Source organism: Colias eurytheme, chromosome 5 (assembly GCF_061535395.1).
Source record: "Colias eurytheme isolate Ceu_HAF_F1 chromosome 5, ilColEury1 Martin Lab GWU primary, whole genome shotgun sequence".
Lineage (NCBI taxonomy): Eukaryota > Metazoa > Arthropoda > Insecta > Lepidoptera > Pieridae > Colias > Colias eurytheme.
Window position 1 is genome coordinate 3,084,032 of NC_142984.1, and position 17,540 is coordinate 3,101,571.

General features: G+C 32.7%; 2 protein-coding genes across 8 annotated transcripts in view; one reads left to right on the plus strand and one right to left on the minus strand.

The window, feature by feature from the left end:
- The window catches only part of drn (zinc finger AN1-type doctor no), a 28,735-nt gene extending 25,993 nt beyond the window's left edge, over positions 1-2,742 (plus strand). For all 6 annotated transcript variants that reach the window (XM_090101806.1, XM_090101805.1, XM_090101809.1 and 3 more), the window contains one exon: positions 1,155-2,742. In XM_090101806.1, coding sequence (XP_089957932.1) covers positions 1,155-1,303 — 149 coding nt within the window. In that variant the 3' untranslated portion in view covers positions 1,304-2,742. The remainder of the gene's footprint in view (positions 1-1,154) is intronic.
- Positions 2,743-4,905: 2,163 nt separating this feature from the next.
- On the minus strand, positions 4,906-15,232 carry LOC149908355 (scolexin B-like). 2 transcript variants are annotated; one of them, XM_090101811.1, is made up of 7 exons: positions 15,092-15,222; positions 12,928-12,954; positions 10,604-10,769; positions 8,188-8,341; positions 7,723-7,875; positions 7,233-7,370; positions 4,906-6,189 (listed from the first exon to the last, which is right to left on the minus strand). In XM_090101811.1, exons 1-7 carry the CDS (start codon positions 15,183-15,185, stop codon positions 6,031-6,033), a joined length of 891 nt encoding a protein of 296 aa, XP_089957937.1. In that variant the 5' UTR covers positions 15,186-15,222; the 3' UTR covers positions 4,906-6,030. The 2 variants fall into 2 exon arrangements, with proteins under 2 accessions (XP_089957937.1, XP_089957939.1); XM_090101813.1 differs by lacking the exon at positions 12,928-12,954 and having other exon boundaries at positions 15,092-15,232.
- Between the last annotated feature and the right edge of the window lie 2,308 nt (positions 15,233-17,540).

Sequence of the window (17,540 nt, forward strand, 5' to 3'; positions counted from 1 at the left end):
TGAGGAATCGATGCAAAATATAGAAATATGAAATTGTGTCAGATATTATTGCTTCCTAGTTGATGTCACATATTTATGCTTTTTGTGAGGAATCTATGCAAAATACAGAAATATGAAATTGTGTCAGATATTATTGCTTCCTAGTTGATGTCACATATTTATGCTTTTTGTGAGGAATCGATGCAAAATATAGAAATATGAAATTGTGTCAGATATTATTGCTTCCTAGTTGATGTCACATATTTATGCTTTTTGTGAGGAATCTATGCAAAATATAGAAATATGAAATTGTGTCAGATATTATTGCCACCTAGTTGATGTCACATATTTATGACTAGCGGTCCGCCCCGGCTTCGCCTACATATTTCGAAATAAAAGGTAGCCTATGTTCTTTCTTAGGGTCTAAAGATTATCTGTGCCAAATTTCATCAAAATCGGTCCAGTAGTTTATGCGTGAAAACCATACATACATACATACATACAAACAAACCTTTCCTCTTTATAATATTAGTATAGATTTGTATGAGGAATCGATGCAAAATACAGAAATATGAAATTGTGTCAGATATTATTGCTTCCTAGTTGATGTCACATATTTATGCCGTGAGAGGTTGTCACAATTATTTGCTGTAACATTTTCGTCACATAATTTTGATGCCACTTTATTATGCTGCCTACTAATGTCAGATATTTTTGCTGTATACGGGCAGACAGATATTAATGAATTAGTTCTAGTGACAGATATTTTTGCACATCGCCCCCTAGGCATATATTATTGCTCGTGACTGTACATACGACTTAGTTACAGTTTCTGCAAATGAATAGAATTATCATGATATTAGTTATTGATCCCGGGAATCCAGGCACTCGTATCTTTGCGACCGCTACATCAACGAAGCAGTTACTTCAATAGATAACGCATGAAAAAATAAAATGTTTTAATAATTTTCGCAATATTTATCTGTCTAGATAGCTTCTGAAGTACTAAAACGCGTTGCAAAAAATGGCTGAGTGGATGACAATTCCACGCTACACTACACACTCAGTTTTCATATAAACATGACGCATATGTAAGCAAACACCGCCGTGCAAAGTTGGAGGTACCTCCAACCAGCCTGTACGCTATATTAATGTGTGACTATTAAAATTTGCAGGGTTCGAGTGCCGCTGCGGCGGGCTGTTCTGCGCCGTGCACCGGTACAGCGACAAGCACGACTGCTCGTTCGACTACCGGGAGCTCGGCGCGCAGGAGATCCGCCGCAACAACCCCGTGGTGGTCTCGCAGAAGATACACAAGATATGAGCCCCCCCCCCTCCCCCCCGCCCCGCTCTGCTAACGGATCGAGCCTCTGTCTCGCCTCTGACACGCGCCGGCACACGCTTGACCCAGCGGACCCCGCACTCGTGCCGGCCGGACCCCTGTACACTAGAGACGCAGACTCGATCCCATTATTGTTAGATTAATTTGTCGCGAGTTTTGCTTTGGAGATTGGGCAATCGTCCGCCATAAGTGAACCACGGGTTCTGAAGCACAAATATTTAATATTGTTTTCCTATGACGTTGTCTTGACGCTTGATATTTCAAATGGTCTATTCATGTTAATAATTATTATTAATGCAATCTTTCGAGTGTTTAAATTTTTTAACTCTACCCTTCGACTCGCCTTCACTGATTTGCTTTATATAAACGAACTTAAAGATTTCTAAAATTCTAGATGTAGACACGCATTTGAAATATTTCTATATTATAATATTATATTCAACGAGTAACTCTTCCATACGACACCTTAGTTATAAGTTGTTTTACATCGTAGTATAGACTTCATTTATGGCCCGATTGTCTCCACACGACTTGCTCAATCTCGTCACTATAAAAAGTTGTAGATAATGTTCATTTCGGGTAGGAATTTCATGTTAATTTTTCGAGATAATAAGTAGAGTTCGATGAATATGTCCATTCACCTCCATTGTAAATATTAGATGTAATTAATTATAGATACAAATAAATACTATATATTATTGTAAAAAAGTAAAACTCCAAAAAAAGCTGCATTGTTCCGGCTCCGGCCGCGGTTCCGGTTCGACAGTGCCAGCTAAGCGCGGGAGTCGCCCGCTTGTAAATTGTACAGAAGTGACGCGCTCACTGACTCGTGTTCCGCGGAACACTCGACACGTGCGACTCGGGGATTTGATGACGTTGCAAATTGTTAGTACTTTACTTTCGGTTCGGGAAGCGCTTGCTCAGTCTGCGACCTGCGTGAGGCGTAGAGTTAGCGCGTTGTGTGTGTCGGTAAGCGCGCGGAGCCCGCACGCTCGGGGCCGCGCTTCGTGTGTGAAAATTTTAAAGTAAGCGTATCGATAGATTATACATTTATAAGTAGCGGACACTTTATATTATTACACATTATATAAGTAGGAAAGAATTATTTAGCTTTTTTTCATTTTAATCACAATATTATTCAAAATTGTAAGTTGTATTATGTAACTCGTTCATTTTAGTGGTGAAGTTAATACGATAATAGATATGTACCGCTTCGATCGCTGTCCACGTTTACTAACACGATCGGTTGGACTTAATTATTTGATGACTTTTGTTGTATATTTTGTTAGGTCATTGATTAATTTTGGTCTTTTTGCTTGATAAATAATCAGATAAAGATGTTAGTAATGAATGATTTTTCTTCTATCTTGCTGTTTTAATTTAGTTATTCTTCTATTAAAGTCATTAAATTTCCAAGAACATACCTTGTTTTATTGCGTGAAACCTTTCATCCTCATCAAGAAAAAGACAAGAACTCGATATAATGGACCTTATCGCTTGCGCAGATACTTTGGGGCGTAGCGGCGACTCTTCATAGCACATTAACTACACATAGCTTAGCATCCGCGGAAATAACCACATTGTTTAACTGCTTAGCTGTTGCATACTATAAATGCAATATGAGTTTTATTTTGTATGTTTTCCTGATATCTCATAGACAGGATTTGTTGCTTTTTTGTGCATTCATAAAACTAGAATATGTTATATCCAAGAAGGTTATATCTTGATTCACAGCTTGATTTGGCACATTGTAGGCCGGTTGCAGAGCTTCACCGACCATCAGTGCGTACGTCAGTCGTGCTCAAGAAGCTTACAGTGCCACAAACTTATCTGACCCGGTGGCAAAAACTGGAACTACGTGCCGCCATTTTGAAATGTCACATTTTCACAGATTTTTCATACGGAATATTTTGTTTATATAAAAAGAAAGCGACATCAGTGACACTGTCACCGGGTCAGATAAGTTTGTGGCACTATATATCTTATACACTGGAGATTTCGGTATGAACATTTGACGTGTAACAAGAAAATTGTTGTTTTTTATCACTTTCACACCTAAATTGGTATTGCCACTGCTAATACGAAGTTTTCCCAAGGCTATGTAGCACTCATTTTAATTAAAAAATCGTAGTATGAGATCAAAAGTTATCAAGCGTTATTTAAAACTATCATTCTCTACCAATTAAAATGGTATGTACCTATAAAGATGATAATTATTCATGTAAGTTGACCATTAATATTATAATATAAATACTGTTAAAAATATATGTCGTTATTATTTATAGACCATGATTTTTAGTTTTTTTTATTTCGAAAAATCCTGAATATACAAACCAGTGTGGTCACCCACAGAAAGAGACAAAAAACAACACTGACGTCATTCAAGGTTATATTTTCTTGTGACAAGTTAATGGTCATAGTGCAATCTCCAGTGTATTAGATATAAGCTTCTTGGTCGTGCTTGTCTACGTATGGAAATTCATAAAACCGTTCATAGCTAGACCGACCATACTCACGCGTATTTCCATACATATGACAAGCGCGACTGACATACGCACTGATGTTCGGTGAAGCTCTGCAACCGGCCGTAGGATAGCTAGCTCATCAAAGAAAATTTAATTTGTAATATTTAAAATATCTAGAATGCTAGGCTATTCCCCACAGCTATTCCCGAATACCTGGATCATTTCTATGACTTTACTATCAAGCTAATTTTCGAATTTCGAGTTCCGCGCGTCACGAAAGAAGTCTCGTAGACGCGGCGCTGTCAGTGCCAGTGTTATTTTATTCAAATGCGCCTAGAAATGGGGAAATTATTAAAAATAAAAAAAAAGGGTTTAGAAAATGCCGCTTCATTGATTTCATTGAGTAGCGTTTAGCTACTATTATGTATTCTGTGGTATGGAAAAGGGATGTTTCTTTACTTATGTTATACAAGAGTATCGAAAAGATAAAGAACAATGATAACATTTAGGTTTTCTATCAGTTATTTACCATCCATAGTCCAGTTTGAGTTGTATACTATACATATACAACTATATGTATAAGTATTTCTATGCCAGCCTCTGAACAACGATCATAGCTCATATTTTTGTATCGAGTTCAAGTCACGGTTGTAGAGGGGCAACTCCTGTCCATAAATAATATGGTTGACCTGTCAAATTTAGTTCCTATCTTAACCGTGAGACTTCTTTGGCGGCAACTTCTTAACGCAAGGGGAAAGCAAGGGGAAGCCTCGGGTAATATGTTACGTATATGCACAGATATATAAACATTATGTCTGTGCGTGTATGTTACATAGTTAGTGGAAGAAATATGTTGCAGTAAAATGAGAATACCAGAGATTTCACGAAGTACTGTTAGCACAGTGTTATTTATTGAATAATATAATGTAAAGTTCTGTTCTTCAGTCTTCAGCGAAGAAAAAAAAGATAGGTAATGGATGGAAAAAGGAAAGGAAAAGCATCAGACAGATATAGTTATGTGAACTCTTATTAAATTAATATTCCATTTAAAATATGATTATGTACAGTTAACCTATTACTTATACATGCAAAGGGCTCAAATAAAATAGTCAAATAAATACGTATGTTTTATTTTAACATAAATCATTAATAACTAATATGTAACTAATTTGTACAAACCTATTTATTACTTATAAGTAATAAGATTTTTTGTATCTGTTTCTTTTATAACATTGATATGTTTTAAGTAGTAAATTTCGAAATATTTATCGTAATAATTATTATAACATAGAACAGAAGATATTGGTACCTTCATAGTAAACATATCTACATATTTCAGTGTATCAGAGATTCAGAGAATCTCCTTCATTTGTACTTATATATGCGTCAGATAGTATCAGGTTCATTAGGGTAATTCCAGATGACGGGGTAAATGCAATAATGTAATTAATACGTAGTTAAATGAATTAACCAAATATGTATAGATAGATGTTTGTTTCCATGCGATACCTTCACTATATTCACTATACACACAATAAAACGATGAAACTAACGTGGTTTGGTATTCAGAATTTTACAAATTACCCGACATCCGGATTTCCCCGAATGTACTAGGTATATTGTATTTAAAATGGAATTTTAACCAACTTCTATATAAAAAATTGTTTCGCATTTGGCTAATTATTTAATTGCCACGAAAATGTCAATAATAAGCTTTATTTGTATTAAAAACAGCCTTGTAAAGCCTGGTTTACGTGTTTATAGATTTCTTATACCTAAATAGAAACTGTTTCTAATGGATTCGAATATAATTAAGTGAAATTTAAATGACTAGCTAGTTCCAACTTCTACGCAATATAAACAACAAATATGTACTTCGATATGTTTTACATTAATACATTTAATACATAGTTATGAGAACACCTCAACTCCGAAAATTTTAAACTTATAATAATTCATAATGTCATGAGTTCTGCTTACTTTCTTACAATACAAAGCAACAGCGAACCAATAACTAGTACTTGTTCGTATTCATGTAGTAGTCAATTTTAACAGAAAATATGGCTGTACGTCTATTTATGGTCACTTACAATTAATATAACAATTATTTTAAGTTAACCTAATATGGAATGTCATATGACTGCAAATGCAGTTAAGACGTAGACAATTTTTTGCCTTCATTGGCAATCGCTAATCTAGAAAAATATTTAAATTACTATTTTATATCTTTGGTATAGACTCTGTTTAAATGCCGGTTATTTCTTTAATCCAGGGTCTTGCAGCGGCTACCCTGGAGAAGTAGATTTTGGCCTTCGGTCTACATTCACGCGCGTCGTCTTCAACCCATGAAGCTACACCAATAAGCTTCTCTAATTCGTCGATTAGACCACTACCACTGTCGCCCTAGAATAGAAAATGAAACATAATTAATATAATATAACATACCTAGTTATATACATAATACAAAAGCACATCTATATAAATAAGTAGTACCTATGAAGTTATTGGTATAAAAGAGAAAAATAATAAAAAGGTTTGCAACTGCTTCACTAACGGATTTAAAAATTTTATAATGTAATATTACTATGTATTTATCAGCCCCAATGTGTCAGTTTGAACTGCTTGGTCGCAATTCCTGCGCTAAATTTTCATGGAATATTTAGGGATTGGTGTTGTTTGTTTGTTTAAACTTCAAGTAAAAATTAATATCAGACTAGGCTATCAATAGTCAATACCAATCTGAATCGAAGTTTAAATAAATTTTGCATACATTATTCACATCACAACTTCACCAATGAAGGTCATCGCGATGTAACCGGCATTTTGAGAACCAGTCTTGACAACGCATTATATACCAAACAACACATCACCAGTACGGTTATTAACCTTCAAAGGAGGCCAGTGTAAGTTTTGAGAACATAAGAATTCTTATTAGCTGTAGGTATCTTGCGGTGCTTCGTCTTATTGGTGGATGCTATTCTTTTGATGATGATTGTATTAAATACCTTGATCTATATAAATGGGCTATCTGTATCTAAAAATCCAAGAATTTTTCAAATCGGTCCAGTACCTAGTTTCTGAGATTAGTACCTTAAAGCAAACAAACTCTTCAGCTTTGTAAATTAGTATAGATTATTAGATGATTATATGACTTTTTGATGTGAAATTTCTTTAGGCGCGTTGAAAGTAAAATTTAACGGTCACGTCATGGCATTTTGATGTCTAAGAATCTTGCCAAAGAAATTTCCCATTTTAAGTATAGAGTATAGATATTATATAGTGCCACAAACTTATCTGACCCGGTGACAGTGTCACTGATGTCGCTTTCTTTTATATAAACAAAATATTCCGTATGAAAAGTCTGTGAAAATGTGACATTTCAAAATGGCGGCACGTAGTTCCAGTTTTTGCCACCGGGTCAGATAAGTTTGTGGCACTGTACTTACATTACAAGCAGTGTCATAACGAGGTGGTCTTCCCGTGGCACAGAGCATGTCCTGTGAATCGTACTCCACCAGTTCTCCGCAATCCGAGTCAGATAGCACCTCTAAATCCATCGCGTGCATGTCTGGTCGCATTACGTCCTGAAATTATATACATATATAATTGTAGTATGTATAAATAATAAATAAATAGAATATCCTATACCTATTGAATTTATAAGTAGGCACATTAATGCACGACTAGATCCGTAAGGCAAAGGAAAAAAAAATATAATGGATACACCATGCAAACATATTATGTAATTATCCTTATTTGATCACATTGTAAATAATAGACCTCAAAACACCAATAACTTTGCGACTTCAAAACAAATCAAACATTATAAAATTGGCATGCTCCCCATACCTTCTGCAGACCTAAAACTCGAAGATAGAATTCTAGACGGTAAAAATTGTCTCAGATCTTAAGAACACTTGAATATCTATCACTCACCCCATGTGTAGCAGTGCCAAAGCCAGCAAAGCCAACAGTTTCTCCAGGATGGTGGTACGTAGCGTCATCTAGACGTGATGCTGCTAAGATCTTGCCATCAAGGGTCAGGGGCTCTTCTAACTCGACCAGCAGGAAGTCCCATCGCGCAGCTACCTAAAAGATTATGAAAATATTTCTATAAATTTCGTACAATATAATATTCGATATCTGTTTGCTTCTCAGTTTTATAATTATTTTCTATCTCACTTACCTAAAAAGAATATTAGGAAGTATCGAGTATGGTAAGCTCTGTTGGATGGAAATTTATATCTTGAAGAGCCAATTTATTTTAGCTGGCAACAAAACCTCGAAATGAATAATTAAAAAAAATATTCGAGAAAAATGAGAATAAAAAAAAGAATTCAATAATTTATTGGTTTATCCGGGAACGTCATTAGAACCAATAACCGTAAAATTATAAAATACCTGTTTGATGTTGTAGCTATCTGTATTCAGCCAGTACGGGCCAACAGAGAATCGCGGATGAATGTGCAGTTTCTTTACGCGGGCTTTGATTCCGCTGCCATTTTCAGTATTGTTTGTTCCCGCCAATATGTCACGCCCTCTTGTGAAAAGTGTACTGTAACCAATAGAACTAAGAATCTATAACCGAGCCTTTATAAAAAATGTAAAAAAGTGTCGTTGCAACTTTTCGTGAGTTGCAATTTTTTCCGTCTAGCCCCCTTTCACAACGCGGAACTTCGTTCCGAAAATGTATTTGAGGCATAGTTTTATGGCATTCTAACTAATGCTTTGTAAATGAGACATTAAAAAAAAAATAGAATAATATCGATTACGATGTGGGATTCGAGCTCGCCTCTTTTGCCATACTCCCCATGTCATATCATCATTATTAGTCAGACTTTTTCTGAAACTATCTTAAAATCATAGCTTTTTAACTATTTATTTTTTTCCATATTATAACAACATGCATAGATTGCAGTAAATATTGTTTTATTTCCAAGTACCTATTACCATATAAAACCCTTTAGTCAATATGAAAATGAGGGAAACCTATTTTACATAGCAACCTGCTTTATCTGCAGTTTATTTAATAATATCCTCGTTTACGGTCGATTAAACAGCTTTTCATTGCCAAATTTATTAGGACCATCATGTCTGTGTGTATTGTGATTTTTTAAATTGTTGCGATTACAGATGAGGACTTATAGATTGTATAGAAAATAAAACTGGCATGTTCAGTTAACCTAGAAAAAATACGTTACATAACTCTATGCGGTATGCCTATGTGGAAAATAATACACAACAGAAGCTAATAACTAATTGTAATATTATTATAATTATTTTTGCTACAGCTTTTACAAGGATACATAATAAACACGTTCATAAAAGCCTTGGAATGAATTTACACCTCCAAATTGTACATTTGTTTTAAACCATTATTGTTGTAATGGTAATTTTGTGTGCATTGTGCACCAAAGTGTTTTTTACTTTTTCTACATAATATAATGAATAGGAATATTATTTGCCTGCGACATATATTGTCATATATATGTATGTCGCAGGCAAATTGTATTATTTCGCCGTTTACAAAACTCGGCATTTTGTAATATGTCGAGAATTCGTAATCAGAAATTTTTCGTTTGGATAAGGGGGTGGGTTAGGTTAGGTCCGTGTTTTTTTAACTACACAGAAGTGGGGCTCCGTCCGCTCGCGACCGTCTTTTTGTAGAATTTTGGAAAAAGTTAATCCTCAGCATTTTACATAATGCCGAGCATTTGTAATCGGCGAAATATTACAATTTGACTGCGACAAATACAACGCAACGTATGAACAGGTATAAATTATAATATGTATCTTGTAAATTAAATTATTATTCATTGCCGGTATATTTATGAACGATAGGAATGGTAATTATACAGTTATTGTTTTCCTTGTTCGATCGTTTATGTATATTATTTTTTTTAAACTATCCTGTTCAAGATAAACTAACATAATATTGTATGCATCCAAGAAAAAGCTATCATAAGGTCACTTCTTATCGAAAGGTCCGGCGATGCTCTGCGTCTCATCTTTAGTGTTATAATATATATACAACAAGGTTATTGACTGATTATTAGGTACTAATCCTGCTATTTCTTTCAATGCAAATTCAAGTATTTTGGTTGATTCGCTTCTAATAAGTCCGCAACATTTATATCTTTAGGTGTAAACGACAAACAGGAATAAATCTTATTTTAGAATTAATTTTAGTATGTAATTTGTACATCATAAATATTTTTTTAATAATATTTGTCCTTATTTTAAGGATAATTTCAAAAATAGGTACATAAATAAATTGTCCTCAACTTAAACATAAATATAATTGACCACATAAATTAATTAAATTACATAACTATTCCATTCTCGTGGGATCAATAAATTGTGGTAAACATGGAAAAACCACTGACGTAGTCAATAATCTAACTTAAATGCGTCTCAAATGTGTTAATATGTATTGATATTCAATATACATTCGAGATAAATGTATCTTTCGTATGGTATATACCATATATTATGTACCTACAAGTATTCATTTTGATATGCATGAAATCTTGCTACATATTATGACATTCAATTATTTTCGTCTCGTTAATGTAGCCTTGAAATTGTATTGTACCACAAATACATACATGTTTTGGCCAATATATTATGTGTATCTATACTAATTTGATATAGAGGGAATATTTTTATTTGTTACGACTTAATTCAATATCTAATCGGACAATTTATATTGGTACCGAGCATGTACCGAGTAACATAAGCTATTTTTGTTTTCCCGTAACGAAACGTGAAAAAACCGGGGCTAACAGCTAGTTTATCATATTAGTATGAAACTTACCAGTGAGCAGCTGATAAGATCCATTTATCACCAATGATGGTTCCCCCACAGGTCTTGCCAAAGAGCACAGCTGACGGATATCTCTCGTTCACAGGCTTGCTTAGATCGTCCCGCGGGAGGACGGGATGCGGGACTTTGTCCGGATTGCATTTATTTACGTGTAAACCTGAAATATAAATACTAGTTTTATAATAAATTTATAAATCAAATCGCCCCTTATCAGATAAGTCAAACAGAAAATGGTGAGTTATTTGTTAGCGATGGTTCACTTGCAAGGTTCTTATTTTGTTGTAAACGGTTTGTACGAAGATGATGAAAATCTAAATGATTGATGAGAGATGATTTTTGAAAAATAGGCTTCAAAATAATAATTCAACTTCCCATATATTATAAACATAATGGTGTAATTTAACAACATTTTGAGATACTAGTGCGATAGGCGAGTTATTATCACTTATGATTAATTGATATCGAGTTTATTTTGGATTTTCTCTTTGATAATTGATAAAATACTGTCTAATGTTATTATGGAGACGTTTATGCTCAAATGAGATGTACTTGTGATTGCGAGTACCTAAGCTAAACTGCAGGTGTTTGTCGAGTCTAATTACTGCTGTGTATATATTTCTTAGAATACAATCTAAGAGCAGGCATCAACTATTATTTGTAAACTTTTAAATATCAACTATGGAAAAATATATTTAAAAGTTTACAAAATAATAACAACGCTTGTCCAAACTTAAGAGTAGCATTGTCGATTATCTTGAGATATTTTCGCAATTTTTCGAGAAAAGCGAAGGGAAACAAGAATTAACTTCAATGTCGTGATCATCAGTATCTTTCGTGTTTCTTGCTAATTGCGGTTCACAAAAACCGGTATTGGGTAATATTTGGAAGACTTAACGTGATCATGTGAACAGTGAAACCGTTTTGGCTTTAGTTAAAGAATAAATTAAAAATATAGATTTTTATCGAATTATTTATCCTCATATCATTTTCAATAATTGTGTCTTAGATCGTTTTCTATTTATATGAATACTAGCTTTCCGCCCACGGCTTCGCCCGCGTTTTCGCTTCGCGCGCGAACCTGCGTATCTCCCGTTCCCGTGGGATTTCCGAGATAAAACCTAGCCTTTGTGTTAATCCAAGTTACCCTCTATATGTGTGCTAAATTTCATTGAAATCGGTTCTGTAGTTTATGCGTGAAATCCATACATACATAATTACAAACCTTTCCTCTTTATAATATTATTATAGGACAGATTATATGGATGAAGACTTTTCAAAATATTGTAGGAAATTAAAAGCACATAGTTAGCCCTAGGTAGGTAATCAAAACAACTAGATTGAAATAAAATTTCCTTAAATGTTTTCATCTAATGAACCGTTATAATATGCATAAAGATAATAATTCAAATGAAATAAGTCATGAAGTTCAGTTTCAGGACCGTTTCGATTTATAGAGAAACAAACATACAAATTATCGTTTATATACATTTTAGATTTACTTTTAACGGTATTATTAAATTAGTGAACAATGGGAAGTCAAATAATGTAGTATGATTGATGGATTAGAATTAAAAAAAGGTTAACATGCATGTCCTATAATTAGTACATTAAAAAGCTTGCGATGTGAGGTATCCAGTTAATAAACTGTACAATATAATGAACTTACTAATTGTTAAAATTAATAAGCACTAGATGACATGTTAATGTACAAATAATAATTGTAAAACAACCACAATATTCATTGGTTTGACTAGAGCTTTATTTTATAAGATCAGGTTTGGTAAGTTTGCAAGTTGTTGCAAAAATCCAATGTTAAGAGTATTTCAAGGCTTAAAGTTCTATTAAAAAATATGTACTAGCTTACCGCCCGCGGCTTCGCCCGCTTTGTCTAAAACCTAATAAATTATATACTAAAACCTTCCTCTTGAAGTTAAAGTTTTCTATTAAAAAAAACCGCATCAAAATCCGTTGCGTAGTTTTAAAGATTTAAGCATACAAAGGGACAGAGGGACATAGAAAGCGACTTTGTTTTATACTATGTAGTGATATTCGGATTTTTCTGGATATAGTAAGAATATGGAAAGTAGATATATTAAGTACTAGCGGCCCGCACCGGCTTCGCCCGTGGTACATGTTTACGTTTTCTCTACATAAGAACCATCCTCGTACTTCAAGGAATATAATAAAAAAAGAATTATCGAAATCGGTTCAGCCGTTCTCGAGTTATGCGCTTACCAACACATTTTGCGATTCATTTTTATATATAAGATTAAGTATTATTAGTATAGAACCAAAGAACACAGAAAGCAACTTACGAGTCTGAATAATGTAAACCCCCACCACTAGAAATAAAAGAAAATATACATTTTATATAGAAATACTGTACATAAATGTAACTTTTTAACAAGAGGATAAGAAAAGAGGAAGTACCTATAGCATATTTCGGAGCGTTTTTGCTTAGTCTAGCTTGACAAAAAGTTGAAGGTAAGTAGTTAAAGTGCGTATAATTATGTTTGTTATTTCATTATAGAAAGTTATTCCTCAAAATACACAGTTTACAGAAAATATTCAGATTACCCAGATTGTAAAATGTCTAAATATACTTATTCTTGTTTTTGAATTTCCCATAAAAAATGTACTCGTATCTTTTTAATTAAGACAAAATACGTTAGTAATTAGAAGAAGATTAAGAAGTTTTTTTTCTTTTAAAAGAAAAACTCGAATGTGCATACGTTGATAGCATTATAATTGATCTGTAACGACAGCATACTTATAATTGTCACAGATTACATAGCAAGTTGATGGTTAGTTTTAATCGTCGTAGCGTGTTTTCTATAGGAAATTTTTTGAATTATTTTTAATTGTTTGTAAAAATTTCTATTTTGATTTCAAATGAACATATTAACTACGGATAATATAATACTATACATATTAAATAAAAAAAATCTAATAAATACTATCCGCAAAAATGATTGACCTATTTCAGAAGTTATGTTATTTTTTACATTTTGTTTTTTTGTTTTTTTTATGGTACCTATCACGAATGTCTACCTTCTAGTGTCTATAGTATTCTCAATTAAATATTTATTTAGTTTAGTATCATCCTATTACACGAATTTGTTTTAATTGATTCCAAATATTTTATGTCTTTTTCAATTAACCATTATTACTTTGAGCTAATGAATGTTGTGATTAGTAGTCTACATCAAACCTTTACAATTATCTAAATAGGTACTATGAATAATTATCAGATAGACTTCTATGAAAATCTATGAGAGAGAGGTCATAATATTATTTTTTCCATAATAAATTATGGATTTTCCAATTATATTCAATTTGTAAATACGGCAGTTATTTTTTTGATGATGGCTTCATAGTTTAGTAAAATTTACAAAACTGGCGAAAAAGACAAAATAGGTTATTCCTCATCGACGTCGATCATTAATTAATTATTATTTATTACAAAGATAGACTGACTTCTTTAATAATATATTTTTAGTTTAAATAACAATAACCATCTTTATATTTTATTACTTTTAAACTACACATTACATAATATCTAAGAAACTGTCGGTATATATGAATAATAAAATTACTCATACAATAGATTGTATGCACTTTTTCACTCTTTTCATTTTCCTATATCCCAAGGTTGCCTGGAAGAAATCGCTTCAAAGCGATAAGGCCGCCAATTTGTACGGTGAAGATTCCTTTTGTATGTTATTGTATTTTATATCTGTGCATTGTACAATAAAGTGTTTATTTATTATTTATGCACATGTAGTCAGTTGAATAGAGTCAAATATTAACCGTTATGTTAGGTTGCAGGAAAAAATTTCTAAAATTAAAGTAGCGTATTATTTTTATTAGCAAAACAATGTCCTAACTCCTAACGGATTCATAATAAATCACTAAACAACAAAGAAGTTAGTATTCAAACAGTGGAGTCATCGTTGCCCTTAAATAGTCGTGTTCTGTAACACGAGTGGGTTTGTTTATTATTTATTCATATTTACTGATGTGTACCGATTCGTCATATTTTATTATAAGCATCCGTTAAATTTAGAACTAATGATACAGTTTCTTATTTTATTGTGTATTAGCAAATAAGCATGTCGAGTAAAAGTATATCAACAAGAAATCAATTTTGCCAAACCGTTCCTTTAAATTGACAAATCGAACGTAGATAATTTAGAGAGGGTATTTAAATATTATTTAAAAAGACAAAGGCGTTAAGTATCTATTAACTATTTTATACGTGTTTGTAACACTACGCCTAAACCAATACTTCACTATATTATAATCTAAACGAAAAATAAAAACAAAATATTTGTTTGGCATTCAGCCTTCACGTTATTCGGGTTAAATACACATAATTGCGTTAACATCGGATATCGTATGCAAAACGATGACACCCTCGTTACCGTTGATAAGTACCACTACACATTCACTATCACTGAAGACACAATATGTACTCACAAGGCTTGTCCAAAGGTTGGACCCGGTTGATTCGCGCGCCGCAAGACACGTAAGACGCCAGCGCAATAAACACGACCACTGCTGTCCGATACATTTTTATTTGTTGTTCAACACAGACTGGTTCACCGTATGTTATACCAAGCTATTTATTATATACGTCCGATGTCGTAGGAATATACGATAACGCTAATGAGCATTTCGGTTAATTAGGACGTATTGATTGTTAATGTTTATTATTAAATTGTACCGTCATTATTTTGAAAAAATTGTGTCGTTTTTTGTGTATCGCGTTTTGACAATGAGGATAAAAAAAATATAGATTAAAAATTTTTTTAAAAATATTGTGTGAAATGAGTAAATTATGATCTGGTCATGATCTGGTATTTTTATTTATTTTTTGATAATTAATAAATATGTAGAGCGAAATTAATTATAAACTGTAAATTATATTATAACTTAAAATCATTATATTTACCTACAGATAAAAAAAATATTTATTATCTACTTCTTCGTAAAAAAAAATATCGACTGATTGAAACTGTTTTTCGGATTTAAATTATAATTTCTAAATTCTATGTTCAGTAATTAACCGACTTCAAAAAAAAGGAGGAGGTTATCAATTCGGCCGGTATGTTTTTTTTTTTTTTTTTTTTTTATATGTATGTACACCGATTACTCCGAGGTTTCTTAACCGATTTACGTGATTCTTTTTTTGTTCGATGCGGGATGGTGTCGAATTGGTCCCATAAAATTTTTATTCGGATAGGCCCAGTAGTTTTTATTTTATGAGCATTTTTGTCTGTAATTGTGAATGTTGCAAGTGCAAGTTTGAAGTCGGTTGTTTTTAACGCAGTTATCACTTGTTTTACAACTTCATTTTATTATAATTTTGTAAAATAAATAAATTATAACTAAATTAGCCAATGGAATTTGCGTTAGATATCATTGAAAAATTACGTATCTAGATTTCTTGTTGTTTTTATTTATTAAGCTCATATCTAACTCTGTTTCATTTACATAATTATATTTTATTAATAACTGTGAGATTTTGAGTACTTATTTACTTTTAAATTTTATAAAAATAATATGTGTATTGTATGTGTAATAAAGTGTTAAAGAAATAAAATAAACAAATAAATTAAATTTATTTTTGTGAATTGTACTAACATTCAAATTTATATAGCAAGCCAGTATGTTCTAAATTTCCCTTGCAACATCTGCACATTTTTTTAATTATAAGTAGCAAAACAATGTGCGATTAGCTTTCAGCTTTCAGTAAGCTTTTGAAGTGTCAAAGATTAACACAATTTAATTGTTGGATCTTTACTACCCCTAAAGGAAAATTTAATGTTATATAAAAAATAGTTATCTATAAATTATACTTTCAAGTTTTTTGAAGTGAAAACTTCTTTAGCGGTGTTGAGCACTTTTTCTGTAATGGGTATAAAATCTTAAACTCGCGTCAGGACACGTGACCTGATCGGAAAAGCGTAAGACGGATACCATTCCAAAATATCAAACATGCTCAACGTTAATAATCAAGTTTTCACTTCTGCCGGCACTCCCGGAGTCCAACCCGTCTTTTTTTTATATTTCCTTGACACATCTTAAACTTACCTTAAAGATAAGGAAGGAAAAGATTTGGTGAAAGAACTGCTTGTAAAAGTTTTAAATTCTTTTGAGAAATGTGTGTGCACTTTCTGCGCCTCGTTAGTAGTCTTTGGTAGATTTTTCTTTGATTTTACTTAATTGAAATATGTGTCAATTGAGATTGACTTTACTATTAATTTTCTTATTCATTAGGACAGTGTTCAGTGCTCTGCCAGAGTTAAAGTTTTAATTGCCTTCGGGTCTACGTTCATGCGTAACCACTGTACCAATGAAGCCCCAGCAGAGTTTTACTTGACATAAAAAGAGCTATTATCAGCGTGATACATTGAAAACGTATAAAAATGAATTTTCTTTCAATATATTTCTGGTTATTAAAGCAATTTATATCCTCGTCTCAATTGTCGATGGTCCATTAAACCATAACGTGAAAACCTAATTCACATTTGAATGTTTTTTCCCAATGTATAATGTTATTCTTATCATGTAAAGTTTTCCGCTTTCTGCAAATAACGGTAATTACGTACTTATCAATGTTAATGTTATCAGTAATTGCAGAAGACTTTATAGTTGGGAAGTGAATAGTGAATACCTACTATTGATACTCATGTTACGATTACAATGTATACCTAGTAACAGACCAAAACTAATTGGTAGGTATTAAAATTGCTTCTTGTTTTATTCATTCACTAGCGGTCCGCCCCGGCTTCGCCCGTGGTACATGTTTACGTTTTCTCTACATAAGAACCATCCTCGTACTTCAAGGAATATAATAAAAAAAGAATTATCGAAATCGGTTCAGCCGTTCTCGAGTTATGCGCTTACCAACACATTTTGCGAT